Source organism: Ptychodera flava, chromosome 13 (genome assembly GCF_041260155.1).
Source record: "Ptychodera flava strain L36383 chromosome 13, AS_Pfla_20210202, whole genome shotgun sequence".
Taxonomy (NCBI): Eukaryota; Metazoa; Hemichordata; class Enteropneusta; family Ptychoderidae; genus Ptychodera; species Ptychodera flava.
Genome location: NC_091940.1, coordinates 4096442 through 4109899, shown reverse-complemented (window position 1 = coordinate 4109899; position 13458 = coordinate 4096442). Strand labels below are relative to the sequence as shown.

At 37.7% G+C, this 13458-nt stretch overlaps 2 protein-coding genes across 4 annotated transcripts in view; one reads left to right on the top strand and one right to left on the bottom strand.

The window, feature by feature from the left end:
- LOC139147144 (uncharacterized protein PF3D7_1120000-like) overlaps positions 1 to 6046 on the bottom strand; it is a 30462-nt gene extending 24416 nt beyond the window's left edge. For both annotated transcript variants that reach the window (XM_070718051.1, XM_070718053.1), the window contains exons 1-4: positions 5852 to 6046; positions 4350 to 4442; positions 2677 to 2727; positions 422 to 472 (exon numbers count right to left, since the gene is read on the bottom strand). In XM_070718051.1, coding sequence (XP_070574152.1) covers positions 422 to 472; positions 2677 to 2727; positions 4350 to 4440 — 193 coding nt within the window. In that variant the 5' untranslated portion in view covers positions 4441 to 4442; positions 5852 to 6046. The remainder of the gene's footprint in view (positions 1 to 421; positions 473 to 2676; positions 2728 to 4349; positions 4443 to 5851) is intronic.
- Positions 6047 to 6262: 216 nt separating this feature from the next.
- Positions 6263 to 10560, top strand: LOC139147145 (uncharacterized). 2 transcript variants are annotated; one of them, XR_011555656.1, is made up of 4 exons: positions 6263 to 7761; positions 8284 to 8501; positions 9649 to 9771; positions 9961 to 10560. XR_011555656.1 is itself a non-coding variant. In XM_070718054.1 (4 exons), the coding sequence occupies exons 1-3, from the start codon at positions 6895 to 6897 to the stop codon at positions 9656 to 9658; spliced, it is 864 nt and encodes a 287-aa protein (XP_070574155.1). In that variant the 5' UTR covers positions 6263 to 6894; the 3' UTR covers positions 9659 to 9771; positions 9961 to 10560. The 2 variants fall into 2 exon arrangements, 1 of the variants encoding a protein (XP_070574155.1); XM_070718054.1 differs by having other exon boundaries at positions 6263 to 7530.
- Positions 10561 to 13458: the final 2898 nt, after the last annotated feature.

The following is a 13458-nucleotide window of genomic DNA, read 5'->3' as shown; positions in this document are numbered from 1 at the left end:
GAGGTATACTTAAACCAGTGAGGTCTTGTTCATAAAATCAAAATGATGAGCAGATTTTTGGCCTAAAATCTCATGCTCGTGTTTTTCCAATAGGTTCAATGCGCTTTGTTTAAAACTTTCAAGAAACCTGTTTTGTTTTTAGCATTGAAAAATGTGCCAAAATGTTATCACGGGGAAATGGCAGCACCTTTGATATCAATCAATAATATGAGGATATATACATTTTGAATCGTAGGCTCCTAAAGGATTCATAGACCCACGATAACGTTTCTCCTGGATTTATGGGTAAATACAAAACCTTTGTAGATAATGTGGGTTTATAGAAACCTGTACGTTTTTATATACTCATATTGTGTCAACATTCCTTTTACTATTCTGGATAGAAATGTGTACTTGTATGTCTTTACATGGCATATCTTACCTATAGCAGCAACCTGGTTCTTTATTTCATCAACCTTGCTCTTTAGGTCCTCTGAAAGGCAAACATAAGTATTTAATTATCACCGAGCCTCTGCAATAGAACACAATAATGACAGTCATTCAATATCGTCATGAATATAATTGGCTGTATATAGTTTATTAGAGTGCAAGAAGATCGACCTTGATATCTAGTTTATTTTGTATATTATTGATATGTTGAACCAAGATTAAAGCAACTGCGTTAGGTATTTTCATAGGCTTCAAATTATTCATCAATATTGCTTGACATTTGAGAGTGACCTGCAGGTCAACCTTATTTACACCTGTTTGGAAGTGTGTGTATATCTATGTCTTGCGTACGACACATAAGGGGGCGTTCAGTAATTATGGCCGGGGGTTGGCCGGCAAAATCCAGGGGGGGTCACCTCAATTTGAAAACTGCAAAGGGGGGGGGGGTCATGTATTTTTCAAACAGCTCAGGGGGGTCACTTAATTTTCATAAGTATCCGTCCCGTCAAAAAGCATTGTCAGTGTTCAGAATATTCTGGGAGATAAAAATGATTTGTTGCATGATTTCATTCTTTGAAGTTATTCAACTGTAAATCTGAACAAAAGTATAATTATCTGTCACATTAACATCTTGACTTGACAACTCTGAGGCTTGTCTTATTGTAAATCAAGCTCACTGCACTGAGGGCAATGAACAATTTCTATTACTTACATATTAGAGATATAGCAAGTTTTGTCAGGGAAATTATTTAACAGTTACCTGACAGTGTACTGAGACTATAGTACCATGAAAAGTTAAATAATACTTTTATGTGAAATTCCAATATCATAATTGTTGTCCACATCTGAACTTTTAAATACCCTATTTAAATCAAGTACATTTGTATCAATTATCAAACACCTATAAAAGCACAAATTAATTTAGTTAAGCATTATAAAAAATTATTCTTAGTTTTTTTCATAGACTCCAATGTATTATGAACCAACATTTCAGTGAAATTCCAAAATCCAATTTCTTGCACACATATCAACCTTTAACCATCCTAGGCTAAGTACTTTAAAATGAATTATCAAATGTCTATAAATACACAGATTTTGATAGTTGTGTATTGGAAAAAAAAAACTTCATATTTTCCTCATAGACTCCCATGTACAGTGAATCTACATTTTGGTATAATTCCAAAATCCAATTTCTGGCGAACACATTCATGTGTTACCACCCTAATCTAATCAAGTACATTGATATCAATAATCGAGAGTACATAAATACATGGGTTTACCTATTTTTGTATTGGAAAAAAATTATTCATACTTTCTTCATAGACTCCCATGTATAGTGGATGAACATTTTCAGTGAAATTCCATAATCAGATTTCTTGTACACATAAAACGTCTGTATACGCACAAGTATACAAAGGTTTTCATTGGAAAAAAAAAATTATTCACCATTTTATCATTGACTCCCATGTATAGTGGATGAACATTTTTGGTGAAATTCTATGGTCAAACGTTTTGTCCACATGCCAGTTGTAACAACCCCATTTCATTTAAGTACATTTATGTAAATTATCAAATATCTATAAATGCATAGATATAGTTTTGCATTGAAAAAGTATTACATAGTTTTCTCATACATTACCATTACATACATTATCAACAGCTGATTTTTAATTAAATCCAAATATAAAAATTTTGTACACACACGCTTGCGCAAAAATATTGCGATCCACCAGTAATTTCTGTCCAACCCCTTTGAGGGGTAATTTCAAAATTATAGCAAGTCAGAAGGGGAAATCTGAGAATTAACACCTTGTGAGTTTGTAAGGAAGGTCATTTGAAAAAATGTAAGCTCTTTTTATTGGATTCTATCGCTCCATACCCCCCAGGTGTTTGTGTGTGCAGCTTTACTCAAGCAATGTGGGGGGGGGGGGGGGTCATGAAATTTTTGTCATCTTGAAAGGGGGGTCATCAATTTTTTGGTACTATGGGTAGGGGGTTCACTTATTTTGACTGATGCGATGGGTAGGGGGGTTCACTTATTTTGACTGATGCGCAGGAAGAATTTGCCGGCCTATCCCCGGCCATAATATCTGAACGCTCCCTAAGTTGCTGAGCCGGCGATTGTTCAATGAGAAATAGATCGTCCACTCATTTTTACTCTCAGAGGGAGTATAATGTTGTTCACATTCATATCACTTCTCTGAAGAGGACAGTATCATCAAAATGTCATTACATGTAACAGCTTACCGATCGCATCGAACTTGTTCCTTATGTCATCGACCGCGTTCTTTATGTCATCTGAAACAAATAAATACTTATCCGATATAAATATACAGCCACAACTGAAGTCTTGTTCATTTAGCTAGGCTGAGAATAGAAGGCAGATGTTCAACTTCAAAGTTGTATGTTGCTGGTAACAGCTACAGTAGCATACGCTTTAAAGTTTAGGAGAACCCCATATCGTTTTTCAGTCAATATTTTAATACTTACCTAATGTTCAAAATGCGAAATGACGGGCCCTGTTATTTTCGTATTTAAAGTAGTGTATTTAAAGTATGTATCTTACAGTTGAGGCCATTATTCTTTGGTGGGCAAGTTCATAATTACCGACCAATTAAGCTAGGGATATTGCAATATACCAAGGGAACTTCCTAAGCCAAACTATGTTTTCCTATCTGAAGCGGCAAGATGAGATCTAAACAAACACAGTGGGTAATGAAGTTTACAGCCAGCAATGATGATCTTATAACCGGGATGAACCATTTTCATGTAGGTTCGTTAAAAGGGACTTGATCGGGGAATAAAAACTACAAGGAATAAAACACGATCTTAACAGATCATATACTGCCTTGTTTTCTTTTTGATAAATATTACACATAACTAGGTTTGAAAAAGCTGTCATTACAGAACATAGTATCTTGTACAACAGTTTGAGACCACCCCATTTACATTGATCTTTCAAAAGCCGGTCTTTACTGTGTGGTTCACAGGAGTCTAATTCAAAAGCACTCACAAAAGTCAACTTTACAGTCTGTCTTGAAAGCTCCATCAAAATTCGAGACAAGATGACAAAATCTGTTGATATTTTAACAAGGAAAATAATCGTACAAAGCTACATGAAGTTGAAACTATGGTAAATATCGCTCAGAGAATAAATGCACCACAGACGGCACTTCAGCATGTCATCGCCCATCTCACTCTCAGTACCATTGCCCAAAACATCCTGGAAGGCCACAATCAAAAAGTTTGACATGAACTGCACAACTGGTTGCTTATTTTTTGTGGGTGAAGAAACCTTTGATAGCAGCCAGTAAAATATTGACAAAATACCTTTTTTAGAATACTTGTACTGTGAAAAACCAGCCAGCAATCAGAACAATGTTCAACATACTACACAATGAACTGAGCCACACATCCATACATACAAAGTCACTACCAAAGTTCCCTCTGACCATGCAGCTAAATTACTGAAACATGAAGAGGACAGTGGAGTACATTATGGTTCACCCCAGTTATCAGAGCACCATTGGTGGCTGTAAATTTGTTACCCGCTGAGTTTGTTTAGATCTCATCATGCCGCTCCAGATAGGAAAACAGAGTTTGGATTAGGAAGTTCCCTTGGTATATTGGTATATGGCTAGCTACATTGTAAATTTGTAGGTAATTACCAACTTGCCCCATCGAAGAATAATGGCTTCAACTGTAAATCAAAATGGGAAATTAGATGATTGGGGTTACTGGACACATAAAGTTTTACCCTCTTTTCGCGCTTTGTGTAACTAACGAGGTCGTTATTGTGGACAAAAGCACGCAATTTTTATTGTTGAAACCACATCACTAATATCGTGGCAACCTTTCTTGTTTCCTAATGCTACTGGCGGTTCCATTATAACTTATATATATATTATATATCAACTTACCATTTTGTCGTTTGATTGCCATATACGCAACAGTACCTACGCCCAGACCAATGGCTACAATCGTTGGTGTTGCCACTTTGGAAACATCCATAACTGTATTTACATGTAAAACGGAAACACAGCTAAAATACAATTGTTACAGTACTAATCATTCTTCGCTTATCAGTAATGTCTATATATGTATTTTTACTGACTTAAAAGGTTTCAAATAAAGGAAATGCTAAATTTGAAAATTGTGTAGGTCTTCGTGTCATTTGAAACCTATCTGAAACATTTGAAACGGAAAAGTCGATGTGCCAAACATCCCCCCTGGCAGTGAGAATGACCGTATACGTTTGTTTGTCCTGAACAAACTGACTGCCTCTATTAGTTTCTAATTACTGGTAGCTCTGGATCGTCTTTTGTTGTCATTATAGTCATTGTTGATGCTGATGTTTCTTTTCCTTTATAATAATTGACTCATGCAAGATCAATGTTGAAATATTGTGGCTGTGTTTGATGTTTCTATCGAAGCACAGCTTCTGAATGTCATGACATAATGTAGCAGGGTTCTCCATCAAGCCCAATAAAGGTTGTTTCCTCTTATATCTTAACGTTTACTGCAAGAAACATAGAGGACGTGTCACTAACATTTTCTTTAAATTTTCGTGAGTAAAACGAATTATTGCACGCTTGCAAATGGTCTACCAGGTCTAAACCTATCGCCATGCAGCTCCTTGGTGACACCAAATTCCTACGTTCACTGAACTTTGATGACACCTTTGCCTTAACGGGTCAACTAGCAATAAGTCATTCCAGTTCTATCAAATGGACGAACCTTTACATAATGCATATTTAAGTTATCTCATTATTAGAATACAATGATCGGTGACGTTGATACTCAGAGATGTCTAAATCTGCAAGATTGATTGCTTTTCAGGAGGACTATTGACGCCACTTCGTTAACGATTGATATTTAAACACTCTTTACGTGATGCAGTGTGCGAGTTGAAAAGACACTCCATCACGACACCTGCCATACTATCAATTCTACACATATGGCTAAATATTATTCGAAAATATCAATTGAATGTGTTTAAGGATTAGCAAACTTCAAAAATTTTGAATTCAAGACATTTTAACAACTACAGTGAAGCAATAAACACCTTCAATAGACGACGTTGCCCTGGGTGAAGCCCACTTTTAAACTGCAAAGTAAACAGCGAATGGCTTGACCCATGCATTAATGAGGCCATCAACAGACGAGAAATTTCTAATTCTCCCAGTGGTTTCGAGGACATACTTACAGAAACACACCGTCGTTACTGTTAACACCAAGCACGATGAAGGAATCTATATTCAACTTTTGGATGAATGGTAATTTCAGAAGTCGGCGACTGCAGAGACAGGAAGGCTTTTTGAAACGTGGTGCGTGGTAGGGACAAATGGATGTTTACAGTTATGCGCCACCCATTTCCTCAGGTTCTTGACGAATGAGCAGGAACATATGTTATCTCACTTACCTGCCGCTGTTTGATGTTCAATGCTTGTAAGACCAAATGAACGCTTCTACGCAATTGCTCAATACATCTGCAGTATAAGAGCCTTTACTTATGAAACATCAGTGAGATTGGCAGTGAATTTCTCACGGTCGTTTGCTTCGTCTGATGAGCACGACATACGCCTACACTACAAGAGCAGGCGCGCTCGTCGCCAGGTCAACAATCACGTGACATTGAAAGCAGAGTAATATCTGATACAAATGCAATCATTTTATTTCTGAATACTTTCCACTTTGTAATAACAAAAATGTTTGGCGGTTCGCCTTCTCGAGCGGGTGTTTTTTTTCTTTTGCGTTTTTCAGACAACCAAATCGGCGTATCGCCACAAAACTGATGCGTCGGAAAAGACGCATCAACATAATAAAGAACCATTGGAACTCAATGACATTTGTTTCTGTCCTCCTACTCCTCATTCAGTTCCTTGTTTTGCTTTCATGATCATTGGTATCATAATCGTCGTCGTTTTCACTATTGTAGTCATCACCATCCTTATTATGATCAGCGATGGCAGCAGTATGCGAAATTAACGTCGGTCCGACTGTCCGAGACCGACAGAATTCTGTTCGGGCCGAAAGTTTTCAGCAACATGTCGGTCCTTGTGACCGACTGGAATTTATTGTTTCGAAGCTATAAAATCCAATCGATTCCCTCTGTATAAAATTTTACCAACACGCATCCGGTATGCTACTCACGTAACTTGTATGCCTGTTTTATGTTGTTCAAGCCAAATGTACTGGTCAACAGGTAAGCATGTTCAACTGTATGTGTCGAGTCTACTCATTCCATATATACTGTATATTAGGAAACACATGATTGGTTTAATTTCACAAATTACTGATGTCTTCTCCAATCAGAACGTCTGTGAAATTCAACGCATTCAACGCATTCTGCGCGTGCACCTAAACTTCAGCACGTTTCACTAAATAATTACGGAATCGATCGCGATCGACGCTGTGATTTCTGGGCTCACCGGTTCGTTTTGTGGCGTTATTTAGAAGGCGACCATGCCCCCGGGCCGCCTAAGAAGAAGCCGACGACACGGACAGATCAAGAACGGCGACAGCAACAGAGACAGTACGACGACAAGCAAAGACTACGGACATTTCAGAGTGCTTGGCAAACGGAATTTGGTAGTTGGCTTCTATATGACAAAACAGAAAATGTACTGCAAACAATGCCGCAGTGCCTACGGTCAGTTAGCTGTCAATAAGGTGGCGATTGCAAGGACATCGACGTTCTATAGCTATTCCAAGGGTCCATTTGTCATTGGGTCAGAAAACTTCCGTCATTCAAGCCTTGTTGCTCACGCTCAAAGTAAAGGACACAGTGTGGCCATTGAGCATGTAAAGCACCGCACCGCTCCATGTGGTACGAGTAGCGCAGAGATGGCTTTGCAGAAAATGAACGAGTCTGTATTCAGTAAACTTACGAATCTCTTCAGAAACGCTCATTCCATCTGTGTAAATAGCCGCTCATTTAAGGACTACGTCTGGATGTCAAGTCTTGATGTTATGAAAGGAGTCGAAGTTGGTGAGACCTACCGTAATGATAAAGCCTGTAGGCAATTTATCACTGCGATCAGCCAGGTAGAAAGGGAAAGACTACAGAATGAAACGAGTGACAACAAGTTCATTTCCATAGTAAGTGATGGTTCAACTGATGTATCTGTCATCGAAAATGAGATAGTATATATCAGATCTGCTCGTGAAGGAAATGTAAAGATATATTTCTGTTCGTTGGAGGAAGTGAAGAAAGCCGATGCAGCTGGTATTTATAATGCCATAACACACACAGTGTATCTGAAGCAATGGGGCCAGAGTCACTTGGAAAGGTGGTAGGATTTGCTGCTGATGGGGCTTCAGTAAACACTGGTAAGGCCAATGGCGTCAGGGAGAACCTGTCACCATCTATCGTCATGATCAAGTGTCTAGTTCACCGACTAGAACTGGCTTTCAAGGAAGCTGTGAAGTGTAAGGCACATGACTCTCTGATGACTGTACTCGGAGAACTCTATAAAATGTACCATAAGAGCCCCTTGCAGAGAACAAACCTCAAAAAGGCATTTGAAACTCTGGGCACGGCTCCAGTTATGCCACTTAGGATCGAAGGGACGAGATGGCTTTCCAACACCTTGAGAGCTATACAAAGTCTGTGGAAATCCAATAGTGCCATCAAGCTACATTTGAATCAGGAGAGCTTTTTATGATCAATTAACATATTTTATTACAATTTTGTCCGTAGTTTTTAGTGTACGTTGGTGGAATGGATATGTTTCTATACATGGTAACATTTTCGTTATTCCAAAATTTGATCAAAGACAAAACTTAATGGTATGATTTTAGGTATCTGTAATAATACAATTGTTTTTGTGTTTAATGTTTTGGAAATTTTAGATCAAGGCTACACCTAATCACAGGTTTGGTCCCAAAGCCAAGGCTCTTTCACAGCTGATGACCTCGAAGTCAGTGGTTTTCTATGACCATTTCCTTCAAGACATACTTGCAACCCTGTCAAGTCTGTCAATTCAGCTTCAACAGAGAGATTCAAGTATATACACATGCCATGAACAATTGAAAGTAACCATCACATCATTGCAAAAGTTGGAGACAATGTAAGTAATTGTATTTGGAGTAAATAAATGAATGATTTCTAATATTTTATTTGAAGGAGATTTTACATAGAAATAGTAACAATAACTACAAGTTGTGTGAATGTGTGCATATATAAACATGTGCGAAAATGAAAACATGCATATTTGTGAGTCACACTTACCTCCATGTCCTGCATAAGCTTACAAGTGACAGTATAATGATATTAAAAAGTCATATTTTTGTTTCTAGTATGCTGTCAAGTGTGGATGAAATAAAAATAGTATGTCGAACTAATACTTATATTTTGCCAGGCCTGGACTGTGTTGGCTAACTGTTTCTACTAGCCAAGATGAGTACTGTGGAGAGAAACTTACTGGGAATTACACTTACCCTGGCAGTGTCTTAATCAAACGATTGCTGACCTGCCTTGAAGTCCGCCTTGTAGACATTAATAGTGACCTACTACTGTAACAGGCAACAAAGATTGTCAATCTTTCTTCATGGCCAATTCCCACAGTAGTAACTGAAGGTCATTTCCAAATATGATATAATAACTAATCACTATGTTCTTATTCTGTTACAGTTGAACTCACAGTTACTTTGCATGCTTGTTTGCTTGGTTGTTTTCAATGATTGTTGAGTCCCGTGTATCATAGCTCTTTTGAATACAGATTGAGACTTACGTAGCTTTCGAGTTTCAATATTAGATTTAATTTCAATATTACATTTTTGAAGCATAATACATCTTGTGTATCTTTCAATATTTTTTCAGTTTTTTTCTAAATATACTAATTTACCAACCACTATAACAAGTGCATGCTATTCTTTATACTCTAAACTGCCAGTTTGATGATATTCACACAAAGTAGGAGAGTAATGATGTATCATGATTTCAATTTCTGTTACAGTTCAGCTTTTGTCTCTCAACGTATTTTGTTAAAGTAATTAACTTTAAAGATTATTGGTAGGTTGTACTTGCAGTCTTTGAATGAAATGGTCAAGTCATTGTGTTCAGATACATCATGTTTTCACTTCTTAAAAATAGTTTTCATTTAATCATGTCATGCATGTTGTTGCAATTTAAAGTTCTCACCTAGGAATATTTAGTACGGGTACAGGTTATGAGATAATGATTTCCTTGACATTCTTTTTTGTTTTATTCACAAGACTTTGGTGATAATGCTGTTATGACATTGAGTGAGCACTGGAGAGACGTCCTCACTAGACAAGGTGTTGACTGCACCTTGTATTGTTTGAGTGGAATCTATTGAAGCAACTGCTCTACAGCAAGTAAGTATTTCTAATAACTTCATGTGTATTATGTGTTCGTTTAGGATTATGTCCGAATGACAGCTGAATGAAATTACAACAAAGCTGGTTTCAAACAAGCCACAATCAAAGTGCCAATTTGACTAGGTCTTATTACTCCTGTTTACCTAATGTTATACCCATTTTGTGTATTTTTTTCATGATTTTCAGTGATGATATCTACAGCATCACCTGTCAGCAGCTTAATGCGAAATACAGACAAAGAACACTTAATATTCTAGACCTCATAGATCTAGTTCTCAGTTTACCAGCAAGCAGTGCTGAATGTGAGCGTGGTATTTCTGTCATGAAGTTAACGAAGACTGACTACAGGAACAGGTTATCAAGTAAAACCATGACAGAGATAATGAGAATCAAACTTCATTCACCCAGCATAGAGGACTTTGACCCTGCTCCTGCCATACATATTTGGAATAAGACATCTAGCATTCGCAGTCGCAGGCCAGCCTTTAAATCAAGTAAACATACGCAACTGAGTGAAGCAGTCTTTGATAGTGTTGCAGATGTTGCTAGCACCTCAACCTCAAATGAACCTGTAACACCTATGCAGATGATGACGATGAGTCTGACTATGAATCATGTGATTCGGACTTCAGTGTTAGTGAGGACGACGAGGGCTGTGATCTTTTTGAGATTGCAAATAATGTAGATGAATGATTCATGATCATTCACTTACACTATCTGCAATCTATGTAAACAATATTCCTTTGAAGTGACTCTAATAAAAGGACATGAACAATTAGGCCTAAAGATTAGTTGCAGTCTCTTTTGTTGCAGTATGTTGAAAGGAATTATATATTTTTCATAGAGCATTAAAATCATAATATTTAGGCATAGAGTGTTTACTCTAATAATGACATAGGTTGTTAACAAGTGCATTTAGTGAGGACCGGTAGTTTTCTGTAAGGACCTAAAGCTTTGGCTTGGTGCAGGTCCTTCTGACCTGAAGCTATTTTCTCTTAATTTCGCACACTGGATGGCAGCAGTATCATTGTCACAACCTCGTTAACACAAACAAAACTAACAATGATTTCACCACCAACATCATTAAGATTAATATTGATGCCATATCCAATTAGATTATCAATGTACTTTAGACAGACGCGAGAATGTAGGCAAGAACTGACAAAGCTATCTCTGTCATGGATCATCCGTATATAGTTAAAATATCAACTGAAGACAATTGGACTTTTCAGGGGAGGAGGCTGTAGTCCGGCTACAGTGGATAAAACCAATCGCTTCGTTAATATCTTGAGCGGCCTTGCTTTCTTGAATTAAGCCATAATTTTAACTGGAGATACATGACCTGAAAGGCATAAGGAAAACACATGAAACGCAGTCAAAATATGTAGAATCGTGAATTTCAGTGTGTTTACAATCGCAGTACCATTGCTGTCAAAATAACAAAATTAGTCTTAATGTTTCATTTACTTCTGGAAATTGCAATCTGAAGCTCGAGAAAAATCGCTTGCGGTCACACCTTCATACCCTTAACATCAAATCATTCCACCCTTCAGCTGAGTGACATATTTCGGGCAGTCAACAAAGATGAAATATGACATTTGGACAGTCGAACTGGAACTTGTTTGGGGTAGTGGTAGCAGGATTCTGAATTCCCTCATTTATGCTTCTCCGTACTGCACAAAAGACTGACTTTCGTTCACTTTCACTTTCGTTTATTTACGCTACATCTAAAAATAGCTGCTGTTAGTGTTTAAAATGAAAATTTGTAGAATCGAAAGGTCAGCGTTCGGTCAGGTCTGGGGCTCTGACCCTCCGCGGTCTCGTAAGGTTATCTGTGAGAGGTCAATTTCGTCAGTATCAACAGGTCTGTTTCTTTACACAACTGATGTGTTATCTTGTTTTTACTTATGCACTGACGGCGGCCCATACGCTATTTCGCTCCCTGGCCTCGAAAGTGAAAGACTTCAATTTTCGTTGGAACTTTCCTGATATGAAACATTCAATCATCCACTCACTAAATCAATAATAAAAATTACGGGTCACCGTGCAAAATTTGGTACTATAAAAAGAAACATATAATACAATATTTTACTAAATATTTACTGTTATTTGATATTCAAAATGGCCGTCACACCCGTTTTAACTCCATGGGTAAAATAAAAATTTCAATTTTCGGAAAACTGCCACCATGAAAACTTTTTGAGTCTATGAGCATCAAAATTAGCTGCCAAAAGTGGTAGACGAGAAACATATCAATACAAGTTTGAGAGTCTGAACATCTGTACCAGAGGCGCGTTCTACATTGAACAAGGCAAGTGACCAATCTCTCAGTCTGCTCAAGTGGTTAAAGTTTTTGCAACTACCTCCATTGTACATAAGAACCAAGTCTGGTATTTTGTCGTGATACATTGGAAGTTTGGCGTCTTTTATATGCTTCTCTATCTCGTCAGACAGGAGAGGTGTCAGGGATCGCAAATGTTTACAAATATTTATTGACATTGATTTATAGATGCCGAAATGGCACTATCAATGGTTACCAGCCTGGCCATTAAGCAATAAACTACACTAAGCGACGATATACCACGAGACTTTGACCAGTTCACGACATATGAACACAAGCTGCAGCGAGTGCATATATGAAGTGTAGTGATCATAATAGAGTGGTATAGCCGTTGCTGAGGTGGTTTATTGTCAATTATCATAATATTAACTTGAAATTCTGGCGTGCAACGTCAAAAAGGGAATATTTGTCCAGCTGAGAGCTCGTGCCTGATCCAACTGTGCTATATTGCGAATATATCACGATTATTTCACGTTGCGACCAATCAGATCGCAGAATTTGCGCTATCAATATGCCTGTATGATATATTATATCATACCAGTATATTGACGGCGCAAATACAGCCATCTGATTGGTCGAGACGCGAAAAGAACCGTGGCATATTCGCGATATACTACAGGCTGGCATGCGCGCGAGCTCTCGGCTTGAGCAAAATCCGTTTTGACGTTCCAGGCCAGAATTTCAATATACTGTTATGATATAATAGCAATAAATCACACCCAGCAACGGTATACCACTCGAGCAATCGCTCGTGCATATATGTCGTAAATTGGTCAAAATCTCGTGGTATACCATCGCTAGGTGTGCTTTATTGCTTAAATAGTAATTAGAATTCAGGTTGCTATGCACACTACAGGGGCCTTAGTTCATTGGAATCTCCCAATCTAATAATGAGCTCCCCTGTTAGTCACACGAGGCGTTACACAATATCTTACCAAAGATGTGGAAGGCTGCTTGTGAATCCAGAGCATTCAAGTCAGATGCAGAGCTAGATTACTTGGGTTTTAAGTTCGAATAGATGAACGTGAAATATTAATGTAACATACAGAAGACAATAAATACAAAAAATGTAAACCTGAATGACAGTGATAGCGACTATTACAACTATCCCTTCATCGATTTTACATCAAACTTTAATCAACAGTATCTATAAATAAAAATTCCTTCGAAATTGTTGTTTGTGGAGTTTTCATAGTACTATTTACACTGTCGAGATCATACAATATACGTCTTCTATCGTCCATACAAAGTATGGTCTTATATAAAACTGATCTCTCATATCAGTAACATCTTCTAAGAGACTATTTTCTAATGCAGATACCGAACAAGGTCATTGAATACGA